The 23,015-nt window shown below is 43.0% G+C and overlaps 1 protein-coding gene across 1 annotated transcript; it reads left to right on the top strand.

Annotated features, from left to right (window-relative positions):
• The first annotated feature begins 5,491 nt into the window (after positions 1-5,491).
• Positions 5,492-21,857, top strand: slc35f3b (solute carrier family 35 member F3b). The gene is made up of 7 exons (XM_028423535.1): positions 5,492-5,701; positions 14,551-14,890; positions 17,762-17,981; positions 20,248-20,373; positions 20,797-20,989; positions 21,078-21,167; positions 21,271-21,857. Exons 1-7 carry the CDS (start codon positions 5,626-5,628, stop codon positions 21,510-21,512), a joined length of 1,287 nt encoding a protein of 428 aa, XP_028279336.1. The 5' UTR covers positions 5,492-5,625; the 3' UTR covers positions 21,513-21,857.
• Positions 21,858-23,015: the final 1,158 nt, after the last annotated feature.

Below are 23,015 nucleotides of genomic sequence, written 5' to 3'. Positions count from 1 at the left end.
TTGGAGAACAGGGAACACTAAAATCCTCTCTGCAGTCAATTTTAAAATGAGCACTGCCAAAATTTTACATTAATATTTATTTGTGGGATTTTCTTAATTTGAGGAAAGCACAGCAGAAAAAGCAGCACTAGGAGGTTTGGAGAAATTGCTAATTACAGTCTGATAAACACTATTGTCTGCTATAACTACCATAAGCTTTTTCTGCACGCACATTTGTTAACAAGCCAGCCAAGGCCACTGGCAAACTCCTTCAAAGCTGGAGCTATGTTTCTCACACAAGAAGGCCGTTAAGTTCTCTTGTTTTCTTAGTTTTATTCAAATAAATCTACACACAGCAGCAGCCCACGCCAACACAACAACAATCTCCCTCATAAGCCACTGTAGTCTGTGCACACCAGGAGAAATTTCAGGGTAGTACCACTCACCTGGCTTATTATAGAAGGGTGGAGGGGGGGCTACTGCACCACTATCAAACTGTAGCACATAATAATTTAGTGTGTCTGAGCACTATTGGGATAAATTGTGTTTTAAAATGTCATTGTATAAGTGTATCTTAAAACATGTGTGAAACGTTCAGACGAAGACATGCCAAAATCTATCTTAATAATAATAATAATAATAATAATAATAATAATAATAATAATAATGTTTCTTAAATCGCAGGCTCTCAATTATTTATTGTGATTGATAAATACGAGTCTCCGCTTTAGCTGCGTGCGCGTTCCCGCGACGGGGGATGCATTTCTCGGCAGGCATGCAAAACTCGACATGACACCGGAAGACAACCGCCGCTTGCTTACCTGCTGCTAATCACAACCATCAATGCCAGAACTCAAGAAAACATTGCGAAACTACACAACTACATAACTCAACAATACAACGTTTCTCCCAGACCGTTACAATACGTACACTATCAACGTGTCTGAGCCTAAAATACGTCCCATATTACTCCAGACTGTGAACAAACGTGTCATATCCAGGTAAACTGTAAACTGTCGCTGTGCGCTTTGAGAAGCTTTTAGTGTTTCTGCGCAAATACAGTGAATACAGACAGTAATAAGCGTTTAACCAGGTAAACATTCTTCAATTTAAACATGTATTTAAGCAGTTAAGTGACAACATTAGCCTACCTTATTTTAGCCGGTGTCCATTTAAAGGATCCGCGGATTCACTGTTGTCGTCTGTCCGAAGAGGTTCGGCTTAACACCCCAATCACGAGTCCTGTACGTAAGAGAAAGATGATTATTGTACCTAATGGACCTGTATCCAACCGGAACAAAATCCTGTTTACGGAAGCGGCCATTATCGCGGACCTGCGTCGCTGTGACGTCAGTTCTTTCCAGCTCTCTACGATATTTATCCTTGTTTGAGCTCTCGTTTTATCACGCTCCCTTTTTCTTTCTTCGTCTCCTCAGACATCACCTTTAATTACTTCTGTTTATTTGTTGCTTCAGCCATGACTTTGAACTTTACTTCCTACTTCTTCTTCTTCTTCTTCTACTACTTCTTCTTCTTCTTCTTCTTCTTCTTCTTCTTCTTCTTCTTCTTCTTCTTCTTCTTCACGTGAATTTCCGGCAGATTGGATGCCCACATGCACATTGCTGCATCTCAGTGTCGCTTCCAACTCCATTTGCGTCGGAGGCGGATGTGACGTATCCCATAAAGTAGGAACATGCTGTAGTCTTTTTTAGTTAGGGGTTCCTACCCGACCCCAAAGTTTCCTATAGTGCCAGTGCAGGCGATACACAGGCTCTCGAGCAAAGACGGAAGAGTCATGCAACATATTGTGAGTTCATGTACCATCAATGAATTTAGAAGTAGTTTGGAGGCTAAAACACTCCATAGTTTTGTTTTGGTAGCTATTTGTGGTGTTGGACAAGGAATTGATTTGTCTTAAATCAGCATTAAGTTTAATTAAATTATTCTGTATCACCAGAACAAAATCTGTTAACAGCCTGTACCAAACTACACAAATTAAGTCTGGCACATTTACTCATACTGTGGTTAATTTAGATCAAACAGGAAGAAATCGTTTACACCTTTTAACAGTCTGAGTCAATCATCTTCTACTGTCTATGTGCAGCTAGCTGAAGCACTTTTGTGCCAATATAGATTTCAGACCTTGTTTTCCTGTCACGCTCTGTAAAATTACAGTGTAGAGCTGATTGGTGGGTAGCAGAGTGATCAGCATCTTCCATAGTCTGGGCTTCCTGTGGTTGATGGGGAGGACTGAATTATATTCTCATTTTCCTGTGATAAAGACCTGATATTTCCCTGGGGTGTGAGCTTTAAATTTTCTTGGTTATAACTTACTTTTGTCAGATCTCTTTCTTGTCATTTAAACCTATAAATACCTACTTCTCAATGCTAAACTACAAATCATCTGTGATATGAAGGTTAATTTGTCCTTGAGGGCTTTTTTGATCAACCAGTGGGAGCGTCACACTGCGTTGCATTCAGAGATCGTTTGACCTGAAAAATGGCTACTGCAGCTTCCCTCATTATTCAGCATGAATAAACAAAAGACAGAAAAGTACAAGCCTCACTTTGGCGCGCACTAGAACATTCCAATGTAGCTACATGGAAGAATAATCGGCTCTCGGTGCAGATCTGCTTTTTTTCGGTCTCTCTGGATAGAAACAGGGATTCAAAAGAAAAGACTGTGCTGATGCAGGGACCTCAAAGGATTTGGGTTTTTTACACTTCGTTATTACTCATACCCCTGTACTGTGTGTGTGTGTGTGTGAGAGAGAGAGAGAGAGAAAGAGAGAGAGAGAGAAAGGGAGTTGTCATGTGGTGTCTCAGCTCATGGACGGGTTTGATCCTCCTACGTGTTTGCAGATAAAAGTCTATGAGTCACTGACTGGGATCTTTTAATGATCTCACCCGCTCCACCTCCCTGTCTTTTCTATCAATAACAGCATGTGCACTCTGATTCTTCATGTTTTTCCCCATACTAACATACTGACAATTGACAACATTAGTTCCCAAAGACAGAGCCTGTGGGCATGGGGTTCATGCAGATACACCAGAAACACACACTAAGAAAAAAGAAAAGAAAAGAGAAAGTGGAATTTTTCACTGTGACACACAACAATATAACTCACAGGTGACATGTTTATAATGTTTATCCATCAAACATCCTGTGCTGCTCTTTTAGCTCATTCACTGTGAGTCCTTGCACTTCATCCATTAGCTCCCATCCGCTGTCCCTGACATTTCCCGTTTTCAAACCCAAACACAGGAGAAGAGGGGAGCGGTGGAAAATAGTGGAGGATCCAGTGGATTGGGTTGCTGGGGGACGACAGAGTGGGTCTGGGCAGAGTGTTTTTTAGAGCTCCCTGTCCTAGTTAGACAGGGCAGGGGATTCTTGCATGAGTGTGAGGTAGAGTCTAAGCAGTGAATTATTCAGCACAGCTTCCTTTGCTCACACTCAGCGGACACAAGCTGTATGCAGAGCCAATGCAGACACACACTTGTATGTCTTTAAATACATTAGTGTTGGGTCACAGAGATAGCAGAGTCATTCTCAGATCAATACTGAGTAGTATTGACGGCTATCTGCTTTCCTCCTGATGTATTATCTCTTTGTGTATAATAGCTTCTCAGGAGTAAAACACAAGTGACATGATACAAAGATACACTCGGGCACAATTTCAGAGGACCAGCTGCTGCCACACTGTGTTGCACTGCTCTCAGTTTAAGAGTGTTATACTGTGAAAGTCTGAACTGTCACTTCAGGCTTCAGTCCCAGTTTCTATTGTGAATACAAAGACGTAACAAATGAGAGCCACGGGACACTCAGCAGTGTTTCCGCACATCTCGCCTCATGAAAACTCTCTTAAACGGTGACATGTGAAGGTAAAAGTCACAAATCATAGGTCTAATGCAGGAGGATGAGTTTATTGGTAAGTTAGCCGGAATATCAAAACAAAGAGTAGAGTAATTGATAACTTTCTAGGCTGTAAGGAGACGGTGGTATTCTTTTTTGTTTTGTGGTAAAAGAAAGTTAGACCTGTGTGGTCTACAGCCACGCAGTTGTCCTTGAAATCCTGCTGGTGGACTACCTGAAAAAGTGTCACACTCTTACATGGTAATCCGTGGAGACAGGATGAAATCAAGTATATATGAAGCTGACAAGAGGAGTGCTTTTCCTTCAGGACAACAGCTCACAGGTCCACAGTAACCGGCCAAGAAAAGTAGAATTGAACTCAGCACCCACCAGATTCACCTTCTCCTTAAGGTGAAGAAGAAGTTATGTCACTGTGTTGACAGGGATGATGATGCCTTTGCTGTCATGGTACACTTCAGTGTTCAAGATGCAAAGTGCAGCAAAACAGAGATCAAACCTCTGCACAGTTTATACATGTAGAGTGAAAGGTAAATGTGCTGAATGTTCGATTGGTACAAATAAAACCTCATATTTAATAATTCTGCTATCATTTTGTCTACTCAGTTTATACTGCCAAACCAATTCCTGACCTTAAGTTTCCAATCAATGCATATTTCTATGAGAATACTGTTATGAGGTGGCGTTTTGCAAGAATTTAATGTTACACATGCTTAGTTTAGGGCGGCTGTGCCTATGTGTGTTTTCTCCAGGAACTCTGGCTTCCTTCCACATTCTAAAGAAGTGCTTGTTAGGCCAATTGGTCACTCTAGGTGTGAGTGTGAGTGTGAGTGTGAATAGTTGTTAGTGTGTGTATGTTACTCTGTGATGGACTGGTGACCTGTCCTCTCATCCGCTCCTTGACCCCTGTGACCCCTGTGACCCTGCACTGCAGGACATAGTGGGTTCAGATAATGGATGATGCTTTTTAATTCTAATTTTTATATTTAGTCAAGTAAAACAAACACACAAATATGGTGTTTCCTTGCTTGTAATATGTCTACATGAAAAGAACTGTATGAGCTCTTAGCCTGCACGAATGATCCTACTGGGAGATGACACGTTCCTAGTTAAAGAAAAAAATCATAAAGCATAAATGTGAAAATAGATTTGAAAGCTTATCAAAATGCTGCTTTACAAATGTGGAGATTTTGTTGTATTATTTAATTAAAAGTCTTTCAGTTTTAGTGTGTTTAAACGCCCCCTCCGCTGATCTGGTCACATTAAATATGTCACACGCTCCATTTATAGCCTTGAGTTTGCCTGCACGCCTCCATCCTCTCAGTCCCACGCAGAGCTTCCTTTCACCCCGGAGGGAGGGACCACGCAGCCACGGGGGGTCTGAGAGGACTTCATGATTGGGGTGGTGGATGGTGTGGTGGGACGTGGTTGTGAGACTGATTAGTGCGTGACGTTGGCGAATTGCAGCAAGTGCCAAACTGTACGTAAAGGAGAGAGAGAGAGAGAGAGAGAGAGACCCAGGACGCGCTGGATACAGCAGATTTGGGGCGGGAAGGCAAGTGAAGGAAGGAAGGGGGTGGGGGGATACGACAGAGGAAGAAAAAAAATTATACATATTATCAAGAGGGAGTTGGATGGATGCGAGGGGACAGAGGGCAGAAGACCGGCTCTAGAAAGATCAAGAGTCCCATTATAGAGGTCTGGTGTCTGCACCAAATCAGCTTCAGGGATGTAGTCGAAGCGGTTTGGAGCTCAGCCCATCCGAGCTCATCATCATGAAGAAACACTCTGCAAGGGTTGCCCCACTGTCCGCCTGCAACAGTCCGGTGCTCACCCTCACCAAAGTGGAAGGTAGGGAGAGTTCCCGTCTCATTTGCTCCGCCTGTAAGCGCGCAGGCTTGGGGCTGCTGCTTTGATGTGTATGCCGGACAGCCTGTTGTGTTAGAGACCAGACTTCAGACTGAAATAACCTGATAAGACTGGACTGTTTTTAAAGATCAACTTCAGAAAATCTTACTGAGAGCAGGATGAATCGATCAAACGCGCAACTTGTCATCTGTGATGTAATGTTTGTGCTGCATCCCATTTTCCTCAGACAGGTGACCTCAAAACGGAATCTAATCAGATTTATGGTTGCGTTCAATCACGTGACAAGATCAAATAAACCTCGAAATTGATCTGTACATATCCCGACGCATTGATGTTTTTTTTTCTTTCTGTTTTTCTTTTGAGGTGAGATTAAGTGCGACTCATGGTGGCTACTGTGTTAAATTTACTGGCCATTGGGGAGGGTCTGAAGTTGTTATTGCAGCAGGGATTCCCCTCTCACTCTCCACCCTCCACCCATCACAGCTTAACTGACATGAACTCAGCAGAAGACCCTGTAAAAAAAAAACGCTCAGTGACACTCTTCCTCAGTGGCATCATCATCATCATCATGTCTGAGAGTCCCCCTGATCTTACATCACATTTCTTACTGACATCAGGGACAACACTTCCCTCTGTGTGTGTGTGTGCTGCATCAGCTCTGTCTTTATGTCTTGTGTCACACCTCCTCATTCCTGCCTGTACAGTAGGCTGTGCCTCCTCTGATACTCTGCTCTGCCTCTGCTCATGCAAAAATGTTATGCATTTTTTTTAATCCAGTCCTCAGCACAGAGCACTACACAAGGTCTCAGCGTTTGGCACGAGCGACAATCATTTCACATTATTCTTAAACAGAACCGAAAACCATCTTGTAACTGAGGAAAGCCTGTTTGCTCAAAAAATAAGGATCACCAGTACTTTAAATTGAGACTAATCTCTAAAAATGTAATTGTTGTGTGTACATGCAACACAAAAACAGTCGTCCAACTCACTGTTTCACAGGTTTCATGCAGTGTTGTAGCTTTACTGCAGTGTTTTTTTCCCTGCATAGCCAACATATGTCCATTCACCCTGAACTTTTGGGTACCGTAGTTTAATTTACAGTAATCCATCATATTCTGCAAGATCACCAGCTGTTTGTAAAGTTGCTGTCCTGTCAGAAACAGTGTATGTAGGAGGTGCCCTGTTTACTGGAGTGCTGCTCCAGAGTGCCTTGCTCAAGAGCCATGGATGTTAAGGCATGCAAACCTATTCCACTCACCCAGACAGTCCTTTCAACCCATTTCCAGGTGACTCAGAGTCAGTATCTCTAATAACAGAAAGACCTGGGGAACTTCTGCATAAGTATAAGCAGTGAATGCTTGCTGACTAAGACTTCATGTGATGCTTGTCTGTTTCTCCTGGTGTTCATAACAGTGTGGAGCATGAATATGAAAATATCTGGAAGTACTTCATTATTCATAATTTATAACTAGACCAGCTGCTGGAAAATGAATGAGGGATTTTTATGCAGTTCGATACGGACACTGCAGAAATCTATCAAATTAACCAACAAGAAGCCTGAGATGTTTAAACTCTGCTGCATATGTATTCAGTCACTGGCCGTTCTCAGAATAATCACTGCCTGCTGGATTAGCAAATATTTTAAGCTTATTAGCATGAATGTCAGCTCACAGTTTATTCAGAATAGCTGAGAAGGCGGGCGGGTATTTGACAAGCAGAATAAACAAAAGCTCCGCCGTGACACACGGGCTGCGTGTACGTGTTTGTGTCGGTGGGCGATACAGTATTGTAAACTGTTGAGAGGAGTCAAAGCTGTAAAGTTTATGATGTGCGCGTTCGCCTTCTTGTTTCAGCAGCTGCTTTGATGGAGGGGAGGGAATAGCAGGGGGCCATGGCGGATCAGCACGCAGCTTCTCAGAGTCTCTGCAGCTTATGTAACACACCAAACTCCAAAAAAACTCTGTTCTCCTCACTAACAATCTGCATCCAGCTGCTAAGAAGTTATTTGTCTTTCACTTGTGTTCAGTTACCATCCATATATGCAGTGTGTGTGTGGAGATATTGTCACAGCCACATGACACATCCTTACACAAATTTTAATCTGAACTGCTCACAGCTTCACACCTTCACCTTTATGTTCCATGTGACAAATTTGCCCAACCATTGACCCATGGACTATAAATGTTGATGTCTTTTTAAATGTGCTTCCAGTGCTTGTGTCTTCAGGGAATGTCTGTGTTGTCAGAGGCATGGGTAAGAAATTCATAGAAGTCCCTTTAATCTCTATAATTTAATTACATGCTTTGAAACAGAACAGGCATCTCTTAAGAGTGATTCAGAGTACACACGTCCCAGAGGATCCTGGTCATATTTCACTTGCTGTGTGGAAGGAACTGTAAAACTTTGGCTTCAGGCACCTTGACTATATGTTATACATCAGCCACATGACCAAATCACACACAGAAGTACAACTGTAGGTCAAGATGTACAGATGATTAACCTGCTTGTAGTACTGCTGGACCCCAAAAAGTGATTTCCAGTGAGATGACAAGTCCACTAAAGGCTTCGTATATTCACTAGAAAGGGCTTCCATTAAGCAACCCTGAGATACTGAGGTTAGTTCAATATGATGAGCTGTGAGCTGACAATACTGCACAGAGCAAAACGAGGTGAGCTGGACGACCTGAATGGCGGCACATGAAAGCCTCCATCACTGAGTCACATCTCCGTCAAAACTCTCCCACAGGGTCGTCTACTAGAGGGGAATATAGCCACATTTATTGTCCAGGGAGCAAACATTAGAGAACTCATCTGCTTCCTGACACATGGCTCATAATGTGCCGTCCTCCGAGGTCTGATACTCTGCAGTAAATTCAGCTTAATCTTGTAGATCTCAACATCCATTTACTTTGAAGCCTGTGTTCAATGAGTTGGAATACCCTCTGAGCCTCTTCTACCTCTCATGTTGGACTGAAATTGACTCACTGGTCCATCTAGTGGTATTATGTGGTATCACATTCTGAAGCTAGCTAGCGTAGCACAATAATTTCAGTAGATATCTCTGCACTAAAATACATGGATGTCTAACATAATGTGTGTTATTGCTTCACACGCTATGGACAATTTAGACTAACAATGTTAGAAATCGCCCTTTAAAATTGACCTGATTCAGTTCAGTGAGGTTTTGGAGAAATACAGGAAGAATGAGCGTGATTACACCTTTAAAACATTAATAATTTTCAGATGAAGGGCACTAAAATGTATTCACCTGTGTTAAACATAAAAATACATTTTCCCTTCAGGCATACTCACAGAGGACTTGCTCTTGTTTGCATGTGTCTTATTTATATGTAAATGTGTGTTCAGATTCACATCTCTGTATTGGAGATAAGTCGGGCTCCACAGAGGTCAAACTTATGTGCACGTAATGTGTATTGAACATCAATCGTAAGGTCACCGGGAGCATTGATAACTTTAATTTTGAAATATTCCCCTCTGTGCTCCTTTAAAAACAGGCTGGTGTTCATCCTTTTGAGTGTAATCACACTTGATGTTGGTGTTGTATGTTTCAGACGCATCCTTTAGAAAGCTCAGTGAAACAGACGCATTTTTTCTTGATATTTGCGCAATGAATGCACAATGAGAGGGCTTTTATTTTATTAAGAGGCCACGCTTTTGCTCAGGGGTTTATCAACATCATAGGAAGGACTGCCTCAGAACAAAGAATGAATAAGATCTGAATACATTTTAAGGATGTTTGAGGGTTTTTTTGCCAGACATCTTTGCCAAATATCACATTTGAATTTTTTCCTTTAAGCACAAATGTGTAAAAAGGTTGTGCTTAAGCTGTAATCCTAAACTGAGCAGATCCGAAAGCTTTTGTCAGAGTGTAGGAAAACTGCCCGTCTTCACAAAATGCAGCCAGCAGACCAGATGGTGTCCCTAGAAGGATAATTAGAACAAGAAGTTAACATACTGAAAGAAAATATTTTAATGTTTCGCTCTGAGTAGAGTCATTGTGACCAGCCTGGAAGTAGTGTCAGCACAAACGTGCACTGTGTGCTTCGCCGCATTTAATCTGAGAAAATGACTGAGTTGACTTTTTTCCTTATGACGCCATTTAAAAAAAAAACTATAAGTCATCAAACTGGGGTCAGTTTGCAGCGGTGACATAATGGAAATGTTAAGATGTGTTTACAAAAAGTCAGACCTCAGGTTTATGTAAGTCTGATAGAGTCCCGGTGTTATCAGCAGACTTGCGCCGCAGAGGGAGTGAAACCGCTGTTTGGGCAGACACTTAGAGATACACCTTCAGTGGTTGCCTATCCATTACTTCAACAGGGACGACGCTGTGGCCAATCTTTTAAATATTGATTTGTCGCGGAAAGTGCTGGGACTCCTGCCAGTGTGTTAAGCTGCAGGTCCATCACACTGTATCCACTGTTATATGGGAGAGGAGGGACTGATGGATTTTGGGCTGTATACCTGCTGCCAAATGTGATTGTTATTACCTTGCTGTAATACATCATGCACAGACAAACACACATACACACACACTGCATGCAGGGTTTTGTCATGTCACTAACCAATGAGGCGAGAGAGGGCCACAGCATTGACCTGTATCATGAGCATCTGTTGAACCAGCTGGGCAGGTCGGGCAGAGACAAACAACAACTTTGCTGCACTAGACGAGAAGATGGCTTCGCTGCCCTTTCAGGTTGAAGGAGAAACCAGGCGAGAACGAAGGAGAGCGGGATCAGTAACACCTGTCCCACCTTTGTCTGCCCTTCTGGCCCTTTTTGTCCTCTCAGCCCATGCGGTCCCACCTATCAGCCGGTCGACGCAGCAGGGTGTGTTTTCCGCCTGTCTCTCTGTTGTGTTATTGAGTGGGACAGGCTTGTCAGATGAGCCGGCTCTGGTGTGTTGAAAGGCCTCTGACTGACAGCTTGGCCTGACAAAAGTGTCACAGCCAAGTATCACAGACTCCCACTGTCTGTCAGACACTGAGATGACAAAGACAGTGACTGTTGTCTGTCTGTATGCTGCCTGTCTGTCCCTCCTGTGCTGAAACTACCACCCTTCTCTAATAACACATTTGCAGGTTATACCTCATAAAAATGGCTGCATGTAAAACAAAGGACACTGCCTTTGATTTTTGACATGTCAGAAATGACAAAACAAATAAGTCAGCATGAGATTGAAGGATTTATTTTTATTAACATATTGATTCAATGACTGATTCGGTGTGACAGCCAGAAACCAGCTTGCTTGTTTTCCAACTGAATGTTACACTAAAACAGGTTGAACTAAAGGGTTAGTTCACACTTAATGTGTCCCCTCGGTATTGTACAATGAAGGCACACAAGGACTTACTATACACTATATTGTGTTATCATGACGTGCATGTTGATTCATATTCACAACAGGGCTGAGCCAGCAGACAGTGAGACAAGAAGAGAGCCCCTCTGAAGTGTGTATTGGTGATTGATCTGTTTACCCTCTTGAATCAGTGAAGCAGAGCTGCAGTGTATTCTCACTCCCACTGAGATGTTGCCAAACAGACAAAACTCCCTCTTATGTCTGTTTCTTCCACTTAGTTGAGAAGTGTCCATGGATGCCCTGGCAAACCCAATACAAGACAATGTCAGCGCTGCCTGCAGAGGTCTTGCTCCTGGTGGGGGTGGGGGGGCTGTTCAGGGAGCAACAGAGGGACATAGTGGGGCTTTTTCGGCCTGTCAGGGCCAGGTTCTGTGAAGTGTAAGAGCAGGCAGTCAGGCGGGCAGGCAGGCCGTCAGGGCTCTGCTGGCACGTTTGGGATTTGCAGCTATCAGCAGGAGAGATCTGCACTGCAGAGACTGCAGGAGGAGGGAGGAGGGAAGCAGAAGTGGGAATGGGGCAGGGAAGCATGAGCTGAGGTGGAAGAAAAGATGGAAAACTGGCTACTTAATGGCAAGATTAAATGCCTCGACTCCGCAGGGAGTACGATGTACATCCGATGCGCAGCCTGTGAGGCGCTCTGTTTACAAAAATACTACAGGCACATAAGACAAACAGTGATTTACTGTGCTCACGTCATTACCAGACTTCCACAGATGTTCTCACAGTTGGACCCATGTCACCAAAATTGATGTGAAAAATTGCTCACCGGGCTAAAATATTATCACCTTAACATTTACTAACACCTTTACCTGTGCCTGTATTAAATCCCCTGGAGTTAGTGCAGCTTATTAAAGCTGAGTGGTTGGGCTGAATACATTTGAGGAGGCAACAAGGTGAAGCAATACACAGCTGTCAGAGCGGATCAAGAGCCGGTCCTACAAGGATGCCAAACACTCTCTTCCTGTCTCCAGTGATTTCACAGACGCCTGTTAGGATTCCTTTGGACATAAAATGGGTTGAATGAATGGAGATATTTCCATCTGGAGTTAAATTAAACATCTTTGCTAATATCAAGCAAACCTGTTTTAATCTGTTTTAGTGTACAGGAAGGTTAAATGCAATTATAAAAGACTGTTCCAGTGATTGCGTTATAAATGCCTTGGTGTCACAGGCTGACCTTGACAGCTGACATTTGATTATGAACTGATAAGGTAAGAGCTCCCAGTTAATCGCTTTGCGGTTACTCCTTTCTGGGCGTTTCATGCTCGGTAATGGTGGCTTCAAATGTCATTAAGCGAAGGAGACTTCCTATCTCATTCAGCCACTCCACTGACCCTGCTCCCCCACACTGATGACTTCAGCTCTGCTCCATATTGTTTATTACTGGCAGTTAAGGTTGACACGGTATCATTAGTCAGTGTCAGTCTAACAATGTAAAAGAAGCGTGTTACCTTGAAGTCATCAGTCTGTGCTTCGGTGCTAACGAATGGATAAACTCTGATGTCTCAGCATTTAACTTTAATTAATACTTTTATGGCTCATTTAATAAAAGATGGACCAGATTGTATTATGGCACATTATGGTGTGGGCTCTGTAATATCACTAATGTTGTCATGACACTCCTAAGTGTGCCAGAGCTGGAAATGCTTAGCTGGGCCTGGGAGCCTGTCTGTGGGCTGATTGGCTCAGTCCACTGCTGCATTTGGAAGATTAAACTGTGGTGCAGTACAGAAAAGTGGTCGGCGCCACGGGATGTGGGATGGAGGCCCAGAGAGGACAAACACTGGGCGGCGCAAAACAACAGATGACCTTCACAACAAAGACAAAGAGGCTCTGGATCTCAGAATAGAGAAACTTAATTCTCACCCTTGTACCCAAGACTTTTGATAGACATCCATGTGTGCCTGTCTCTTTTTTTGGCTTTTGCTGATTCATCATTTCCCTGCGATAACAGACAATGATCTTGAATCATCTTTCCTAGCTGCCAAATTTGCCTTGGGGCTTCCAGAGCTGTCAGGTGATTGTTTGAGCAGCAGGGATTGTTCAGGATGCTCAAACAGCGCAGCTTAATTTCATTTTAATTGCATCACTTTTTAAAAAAAAAAAATTGGAATAGATAAACAGAATTGAATCTCTTGTGCATTGAGTAGGTATAGCCTGGGGAAGCCGAGGCATTAGCATTAGAGGCGATAGTCATCAGGGAAGCAAATATACGGTATGATGAGACCACCTGGCAAGGTCAGAGGCAGCCTCTTCCGGGAAGAATGAGGCTCCTCATTGGACGTGATAGATGCTTCTTTGTAAAATGAGCAGCGAGTCGCTTATTAAACGATGGGAGTCCCCTTGATTAAACATACTACATTAAAATGGAATGAGTCAGTGTAGTCAGGTACACAGGGCAGCTACAATAACATGAGAGAGTTCACTGTCCTGCACTGAAAATAATACTTTTCACAGCATAACATTGTCTCGCTGAGGCCTTTTGAAGTGTTCTGCTTTCCAGTCGGCAGCGAACACTGCAGATGAATCAGCAAAAGGCAGCCTGCAGCACATCATTACTTCTGGAAACACCATTAAGGAGATCCCACATTTCTTAAAAACCGTAGAAAGCTACAGAAGACGCTTGCTGCATATTATATAGCAGTTACACAACAGAGCGGACGTGAGGATGGTGTTAAAGTTATCCAATGGCCACTATTTGTCATGTACTATGAAACAGTCTTTACACCCTGACGGCAAAAAATAAGATATGGGCTCTGAAAAAAAGGCAGAAAAAGACGAGGCAGTGGTTGGTTGGTGTCTCCTGTGACATCTGGATAATATGAACAGCAGCCATGTTTGTTTTTTAAACCTTTGCAATTTGTAATTAGTTTATTAACGTTCACACATGGTTGTACAGCTTTAACTGAACGATTAGAAAAAAGGGCAACAGGCAATATATCGGCAAGTAAATTTAATGACTCGAGGGAACAAAGTGACCTTGGTTTGAAGCGCAGAGTGGGTGTGGGCAGGACAGTAAACAACGCTTTGCTTCAGGTCACACATTATTGAAGAAATATGGTGGCTGTCAGGTCTTGACAGGACAAATAGAAAAGTTAAGTGTTGCCGTGTGTGCCTTTTTTGAACTTGGGCAGACACACACGACACTGTCGCTCATGAGGTGGAGAGGAGGTCGTCATGGATTGGATATCAGATCTGCCCTCTTTTGTCCTCTGTTTGGCTGCCGCCTGTCACACTGGATCACCACATTTTTAACTCAGATGTCTGATTGATTACCTTTGAGGTCAATTAAAGTATGAAAGGAGATATTTTTATCTGGAAAAAAAAGATGACAAGACACATGTGACCTAGAGACTTATAAATCTGACTTCCTGCTAAGTTCCTTGAGCAATTTAAAAAAAAAAAGTATGTGTGTCTGTGTATCAGTCTAATATGTGTGTGTCTTACCGTAGGAGAAGACCGCAGCAGGGAGAATGTGGTGGGCACCACGGAAGCCCAGTCGGCTGGTGCAGCGGGAGCAGAGTCCAGCTCTAACAGACGGAGGCTCCACTGCTGCATCAGAGTTACAACCGTCCAAGTGCGGAAGGCCCTGTGGGGAGTCGCCATGGTGATGTGCGTGTGCTCATCCTGGGCAGGGTCCACCCAGCTGGCCAAACTGACCTTTAAGCAGTTTGATGCACCTTTCACCCTCACCTGGTTCGCCACCACCTGGAACTGTCTCTTCTTCCCCCTCTATTACATCGGCCACCTGTGCAAGAGTCCGGAGAGGCAGACACCAAGACAGAGATTCAGGTTAGAAGACTTTTACAATACAAAGAAAACTTTATTTGCAGTTTAGAGACCAAAAATAAACAGAGAGGAGGATTTATTAAACAGGGAAACAACCTGCAAAGAAAACCTGCAATTGACCACTGTTACACATTTAGGTCCCATGTGGCACACTGAAAGGAGTCAGGCATTCTATTATCACAGTCTTATACTTAGACATTTGTGTGAATGTTTTGTCGTATTCGTTGGGGACAACAGTGGCGCAGTGGTATAGCAGGGTGGTTCGATCCCAACTCCTCCCTAGTCACTGTTGTGTGTTCTTGGGCAAGACACTACACCCTAGCCTGTGGCGCGCCTTGCTAGTCATTGTATGACACTGCTTGGCAGCAGCCGTAAAGAATTTCCCTCTGGGATCACAAATCACATGAACTTTTTCAGCTATGGCTCCAAATATGTTTTTTAGGCTCAGAGGGACATTTAAACTCTAACTACCAAATTCTAACAGATATTGACTTTATGAGACTAAAAGGATTTTCCTCAAATCTTCAGAATATCCACTGAGATGAAACCATGAGTATAAATTTGGTGGCGTTATTAACAACTCATTGACATCGTAGGTGTGAGCTTGACATCAAAATGTAATTTGTTGCTTTCCTACAGTCATGTTCAGTCTTTCTCCATGAGGGAACAATCACATCTTTTTTGATCGTCTTCAGCTGCTTGCAGTAATCATCATTCAGGACAGCAGTCAATCTGATGCCAATTACTGTGTGTGTTTACTGCTTTGTAATGCACAGTCACTCTCACTGTTCAGATTCTATTAATAGCTCACCAATTATTTATTTTGGAATATCCAGTTCCTGCGTCGACTTTAGGTGCGCTGCTGTGCAGATGCTTTCACACTTGAAACACACCATTAATCACGGTCTTTAGACAGAAGTCTTATCACTGGTACTCACTGCGCTGCTTCACTACAAAGAGACAAAGAGGTTGCCGCTGTGCAGAGAGATTGGTTCTGTATACCCACCTCTGTGATGCAAGGCTTTCTTTTATTTTTTACGCAGGGATCTGGGCCTGAGCTGCTGTGCTCTGAATATCAAACACTGTGTTTCCTGTGTGTTTGTTTAACCTGCTGGTGAATCAAAGACAGCGCAGAAAAATAGAAACCCAAAGATGACACTTAGTAATACCTGCCTTTAAAGACAATGACCTGACAGAGGTAATCTTTCACAGGCACAAGTGAGGAGGATTTTCACAATAAGAGCGCACAATTGCATTGCAAGTCATTGCAGCAAATATGCCCATCTCCTTTTCCTCCTCTGGAGCTGCAGTAGACACAAATAAATCTGCAGAAACGTCAGCACAAGGAGGCTGTGCATATAGTCTGAGAAGGTCTTTGTTGTGATTTCATTGTTTACTTGGGTTTGTTTTCATTTAAATCTTTGTTTGTGTTTTGTTTTTAGTACTCCTGGTTATTGTGGTGTATTTATATTTTCCTGTGTTTTGGTTTATTTTGTCCTGGTTGGATTGTGGTTCCTCTTTTATTTTGAAAGTCCTGTCTCCTCTTGTGTCCCTGTTTGTTTTACTTCCTCCTGTGTTCCCTGCATTCTTGATTACCTGCCCCATCTTAAGTGTTCTCACCTGTGTCTCGTTATCCCTGTGCTCCCTTGTGTCTTTGTCAGTTTGTCTGTTTCTGTCCATTCCAGTGTGTGTGTTCTCCCATGTCTTTAGTGTTTCTAAAGTTTCCAGTATACTTCTGAGTTCTTTGTCCTGGTTTTGTTTGATATCCCTCTTTTGTTTGTACTTTGTCCATGTTTTGAGTTTTGGACTTTTGGTAACAACAGCTCACCTTGTTCTTCTACCTGTGTCCTGGTTGTCTGCATCTTGGTCCAATTCGAGCTGTTAACATAACAGTCTGACTCTTCCTGATGCCAGACACCAGCAGATGATTTGCTAAAATATCATCACTTTGTGCAGGAACACTGTAGCTGGTTTGGATTTGAAGGAGCTGCATCAAGTGTCTGTAATGAAACGATAATAAACTTTAATGTGTTTGTCATTGAATTAGTGTTGTGTTTATAGTGCAGTGTTTTTAATACAGACTCAGCTCTCTGGAGCTGATTCATAGCGTCACTGCTCTTCAATATCCAGCAGGACACTCTGGCAAATTTGCTACCTGTCACTCCTGTGTTATTGCTGCCTCATCACTTTCGCAGGGCCCAGATGCTTTCAGGGTAAATGGTACAACTCAGGAAACTGTAAACAGTCGCAGCCAGAAATACACGATTGCTATCATTTGAGGATTCATGCTGTTATAGGGAAAAATAAAATAAAACAAAGTGAAAGTGGGCAGGGTCACTGTGGAGGAGTGTGATATTTATTCAGGACGATCAAGGGCGTGTTCACTGTGGATGCTGGACTTCACCTTGGCAGTGCCATGTGATTTTCATAGAAAGTATTTTAGCCACAACATAGTGACCAGGAAGTGATATTATGAACAATGAACAATGCTTCAGAAGCTTCTTTCTCTTGTAACAATGAGCTACCTCACCACCACTTCATGGCCAGCAGCAGAAATGATTCCACTTCACTGCAGAGCCTGATACAGTTGTCTCAAATGCAGTTGTCTCTCTTGCATGGATATTCAGTGAAAACAGCCAGAAATTGCCTCAGACAAATCATGCACGATCCTATTTCATACTGTGGGGACAGCTTTGACATTAAGATTGTATTCCTAAATATTTACATGTTTCTGTAGTGTAGTGTTGGTCTTACATGGACCACAATGGTGGACCTACATCTTTTGTATGTGCTGATGTGGGGATTACTCTGAGTTGGGCCTCACACTGTAATTATGTTTACCAACTTATTGTGCCACATTGTGTTCCTTGACAGGGAGTGCTGTAGATTCTTTGGGGATGATGGGCTGACCCCTAAGGTGTTTTTCACCAAGGTGGCTCCCTTTGGGCTTCTGTGGATCCTCACCAACTACCTGTACCTGCAGGCCCTCAGGAAGATCAACACAACAGATGTGTCAGCGCTATTCTGTTGTAACAAGGCCTTTGTTTTCCTGCTCTCTTGGATTGTACTCAGAGACCGCTTCATGGGGGTTAGGGTGAGTATGTCCACATGTTGTGTGTTTGTAATTGATGTCATTAACATTGTCCTGCTTCCTTGAGATAACGATACAAATCTAAGGTCGTCACTGGACCATCTTGTAAAAGTGTTACATCTTAAGAATAAAAATGGCCACCTTGCACCTTGAAAAGCCTGTTAGGAATGCAGCAGGCATATGGATTTTGTTCAGATCTTCTGTTTTCCACCAAGGTCAAAAAGTGTTAAAGAAAAGTCCAAGGCCTCAGAAGACAAAGGGGGTAGTGAACAATGATTTTCTGCCTTAAAAACAAAAACAACAACAAAAAAATACACTTCACCTCATGTTAAAATCTAAAATATGAAGAGATTGTATCTTTTTATTAATTGTCAGTCAGCCCTTTTATGCATATAGTGCAGTTTCTGATTAAATATAGTTAAGATTTGAACACAGAACATTCTGGCAATAAAAGTTGCCAAATAGTGATTGATCATGCTCTGTTTTGACAAAATCAAGACACACACACAGTCAGTCAGCATGCACTTTTCAATAACAGTCCTATCAATCGTGTGCCTGTGCAGTTGTTTCCATTTGCATTGTGTTGTTGTGAAGATAAGCCAATGTCATCTGATGATATTGGCCCATTAATGTCATTCCTCCTACTCCAGTGATGCTACTGAATAATACCGTAAAATGCATGACATGCGATTACATGATAAGCTTCCCTTGCCATTAGGCTTCTGATTTGGCCTCACATTGTATTCCTTCTAAGCTAATTTACATTTTGTCCTGCAGTGAGCATGCATGAACTCAACTCACACATGATAAAAACACAATCTGTGTGTAACTGCAAGCTGTGTGTGTGTCTCTCAGTGGATGTGAGCTACACATAGACATAGTTGCACAGGCAGCAGGTTTTGTGTGTGACAGTGTGATTACCCACCAGTGATAGCATTGTCATTCAAACGTGCCTGCTGGTGCGTGTGTCTTGATTTTGAGTAGAGGGAACAGCTGAGTACGGGTTTATAAATTGAGGTATCTCCTCTTCCACCGCACGCTTCACATGCTTTCATATCTGCAGCTGTCCTGCACTCTGCGGAGTGGATTCCCCTCATTTTCCCCACTTACTCACAGCCACACCACCTCTCCCCTGTGCATGCACTCATATCCCCATTCCCATTATTTGTGATGAAAAGCCTCAGTAAGAGACAAATACTGTAATAATCCAGCTTCCTATACACACCCTCCCTCCCTCCCTCTCTTTCTCTCTCTTTCTCTCTCTTTCTCTTGCTTGCTGGTTGGGATTGCAGTGTTTGAATGTCTGCAGCAATGCAGGGACGAGTTTGGCTTGAAAGTAATGAAGGAGAGAGAGAGGGAAAGAGAAATGAGGGGACAGTAAATCACCCTGGTGAAACAAGGATGTGGGTGTTGGATTTATTGGAGGACAAGATTCAGAATGGAGGTTATGACCTATTCAATAAATAAACTGAAGAGCTCTTTGGCTGACATGTGGCTTATGTTTGGATATTTGTAAAGTCCACACACTCTAATGCTGCAAACCCATACTCAGTGTTCAGGTGTGTCCTAAACACACTGCACAGAATTAGGTGACGTTGTGATCTTCCCCCCGCCCCTCTCTGACATTGTGCTGAAACATTTTACACTGTCGCTGACCCTGTAGGCAAACAGTCGATTGAAAGGTGTAGCTGTGACTGACAGGCAGCCTACAGTGCAGAAAGAGCCATTTTGCCAAAGGTGCCCAAGGGCTTTGGCCAAGCGAAAACAAATGGCTCATTTATCTTCCTGACACCTCCTTAATGCAGAGCTAATCCACTCAGCTGGACAGTCAGTCAGTCCAGCTGAGTACATGTAAGTGATGTCCCCCTCACTAGTATGATCACAGGCGCTCACACTTAGTGAGTGAAACATGCATGCGTTTGTAAACATGATGGCAGTGTAACGGAAATCAATGTCAGACAAGCATCATTGTAGAACCTGCCCGTCCTGCACTGGAAGCATTTGAATCTGAGAACCAGTGTTTGCACGTGTGAGAGTATAAACATCCAGACACTATAAAATAATCATTGCACAGTAATTACACCATTAAAAAAAGCCCTTGTAGTGCTTTGAGGCTTGTGATTTCTGTGCTGAGCAACAACGTAGAAGCCATGTGTGCCTGCTGTGTTCCAACACGGTGGGAAATGGATCGGGCGTCTTTATCACCCCACTGCGAGCAGCATGTCGTTCATCACTGATGTTCTGTCTCTGTCCCTCTCTCTCTCGACAGATAGTTGCTGCTATCTTAGCCATAGCAGGCATAGTAATGATGACCTATGCTGATGGATTCCACAGTCACTCAGTCATCGGCATCGCTTTGGTCGTGGCCTCTGCTTCAATGTCAGCTCTCTACAAGGTATTTTAAAGCTCATGTATTTCCATAACCCTCGTCTGTGTCACTTTTATTTGCATTGAAACAAAAAAATGAAAATAGCTAAACATATAGTGAATAGTCTTGTCTTATATAAGAAATCCTGGACTAGCTCCCGTTTGTTTATGTAACCAGGTGGCAGACGACAGGAGGAGATGATGAAATGTAAGACTCAGCTGACAGACGTGTGCGATATGTGTGTGTGTGTGTCCTTAACAAGGAGGTTACGGCACAGATATTCTATATTTTGACAGGGTCTGTTTCTGCCTAATGCGATAAACAGACAACAGTGGCCCTGAGCCAGAGCCAGGGCAGGTGCTTGGCAGGTGCATGCTGTGTAATATCCTTCACCTCCTTATGAGGACAGATATTATACATTCAACCCCTCTCCTCCCTCTTTGTCCTCAGGTGCTCTTCAAGATGGTTCTGGGCAGTGCCAAATTCGGAGAGGCGGCACTATTTCTGAGCGTCGTTGGTAGTGCCAATTTTGTTTTCATGAGCTTTGTGCCAGTAATCCTGTATTTTACTCACGTGGAGTATATTGGCTCACCTGAAGATATCCCCTGGGCCTACCTCTGTGGGGTCGCAGCCCTGCTTTTTGGTAAATATGAAAGATTTTTGCACAAACCAAGTTCACAAATACGTTTTCATGATTTTTTTATGAATTCTGACTTTGCTTCTTCACACAGCTTTCAATATCCTGGTGAACTTTGGCATTGCGATAACATACCCAACATTAATTTCCCTTGGCATTGTCCTAAGTGTTCCTGTAAATGCCTGTAAGTCTCAACTATTTAAACCCAGTTACTATTAAACTTTTCATTTTATTTGACAAGGTGACACTGTTATTACAATATTTACAAATTCCCTTTATATTTGCAGTGGTGGACCTCTACACATGTGAAATTCATTTCAACACAGTGCGCCTCATTGCTGTGTCCATCATCTGCCTGGGTTTCCTTATGCTGCTTTTACCGGAGGACTGGGATCAGTGCATCATCCAGCTCAGCACAAAGCTGCGCAAACGTGACGAGCCAGCAGAGAGCAGCGCAGATGCGGGCGCCACCACAGGGCTCAACTGGAGAGGGAGAAGCAGGACCTCCATGTCAACATTTGCACATTGACTCCATGAAACATCACCATACAAAATGAAACACACACACATGCAGACACAGGGAGGGAGATACATGAACACAGACGACCTGCCTTCTGTTTCACACGGCTCCCTGGCTGGAAAACAAAAACTTTGGACTCCCCTCTGATCGATTAACATTTCAACCAAAAGGGGGAAGATGGAGGTGGCACAGATTGTGTGTCATGCATTTGGCGTCCATTCCACTCAGAAGCTATCCGAGTCAGTGCATGGACTCAAATTGTAATCCTTTTTACCCCTCAAAATGATCAGGTATAACTGACTGACTGATTTTTCTGTACCTCTAAACCATTCCATCGATGCATTACATCCTCCTTGCGCCTGGGAAGACTTGCCAACTTGCCTGAAACTTAAAAGATTAAATAGCAACAGATATCTTTCAAGGCAGGCCCAACACTATGTAGACCAGCTGGCTTTAAAAGACATTCACATACCTTTAAGATCCAAAGAAGAATGCCTAAAAATGCTGAATGCCTGAAAATAAAAGGGAGGCCTGAGCGGTATCCCTCAGGTGTAAACTTAAATAACAAATACCTGCCTTCTGTGCACTGTACATTGCTATGTTTCACACCTTGGATGTCCTGAAGTGTTGGACCCGATGGGCTGATGTGGTGTGAAGAGACCTGTCTGAATATCTGAGGATCAAGCTTTCTCTTTGCTCATCCTGAGAGGAGAGGTCAGGTTCTTTTTAAACCACACTGATTGGCTCCCTGTGGTTATGTGCTTTCCTGCGGGTGCATTCCCACTCTGTCAATGCTCAAACCTGCAGTTTAGTCACGAGATATCTAAACCATGCATTTGTGGTTTTAAAAGAAGGTGTGAGGGCTTCTAGTCAATCCATGTCTCACATTTTCTACACACTGAAAACAGTATTAACAGTCTATTAACAATGCAATGCAGGTCATGTTTATGTGTGGTCAAATAATCTTAATGCTTAAAGTATGTCATGCTTTGAGTGGGCTAAACATTCTAAGAGCTCATAATAAGACTGGCTTCATGGAAAAATTGGAACTACCCCTTTAATTACTTTGAAAATATGAACCAGCTTTCACTGAGCCTCCCCTTCAATTCCTGTCACATTCTGGATTCCTGTGCACACGCAAAAAAAAAAATGTGTGGCAATTTATTAAAATAACAAACTATCTCACTGTGGTTTGAGGAGAGCTGTGCTCACACACGAGGACGACTCTCCACTTTTACTGTATCTGTCTTCATCTGTGACTTTTTTTCAACCAACCAAGATGAACCCAAGAGCAACTGAGGCACGTGGCTTGCAAAGGTGTAAACTCTGCCTTGTTGTGAATGTATGAACATCACTCGACCACATGTTGCTATCGTTTTTGTTTTGCTTTGTTGTTTTTTTACAGTTCCACTACAGACTGCTGCAGAGAGACTCTTTAATACTTCTCATCTGAATGATTTTCCTCCCCCAAACAAACTTTCAATGCATCACACAGGACGTTTTTTCTAATGT

Source organism: Parambassis ranga, chromosome 15 (assembly GCF_900634625.1).
Source record: "Parambassis ranga chromosome 15, fParRan2.1, whole genome shotgun sequence".
NCBI classification, from domain to species: Eukaryota; Metazoa; Chordata; class Actinopteri; family Ambassidae; genus Parambassis; species Parambassis ranga.
Note: the sequence above shows the minus strand (reverse complement) of the source record. Positions and strands in the feature narration are given on the sequence as shown.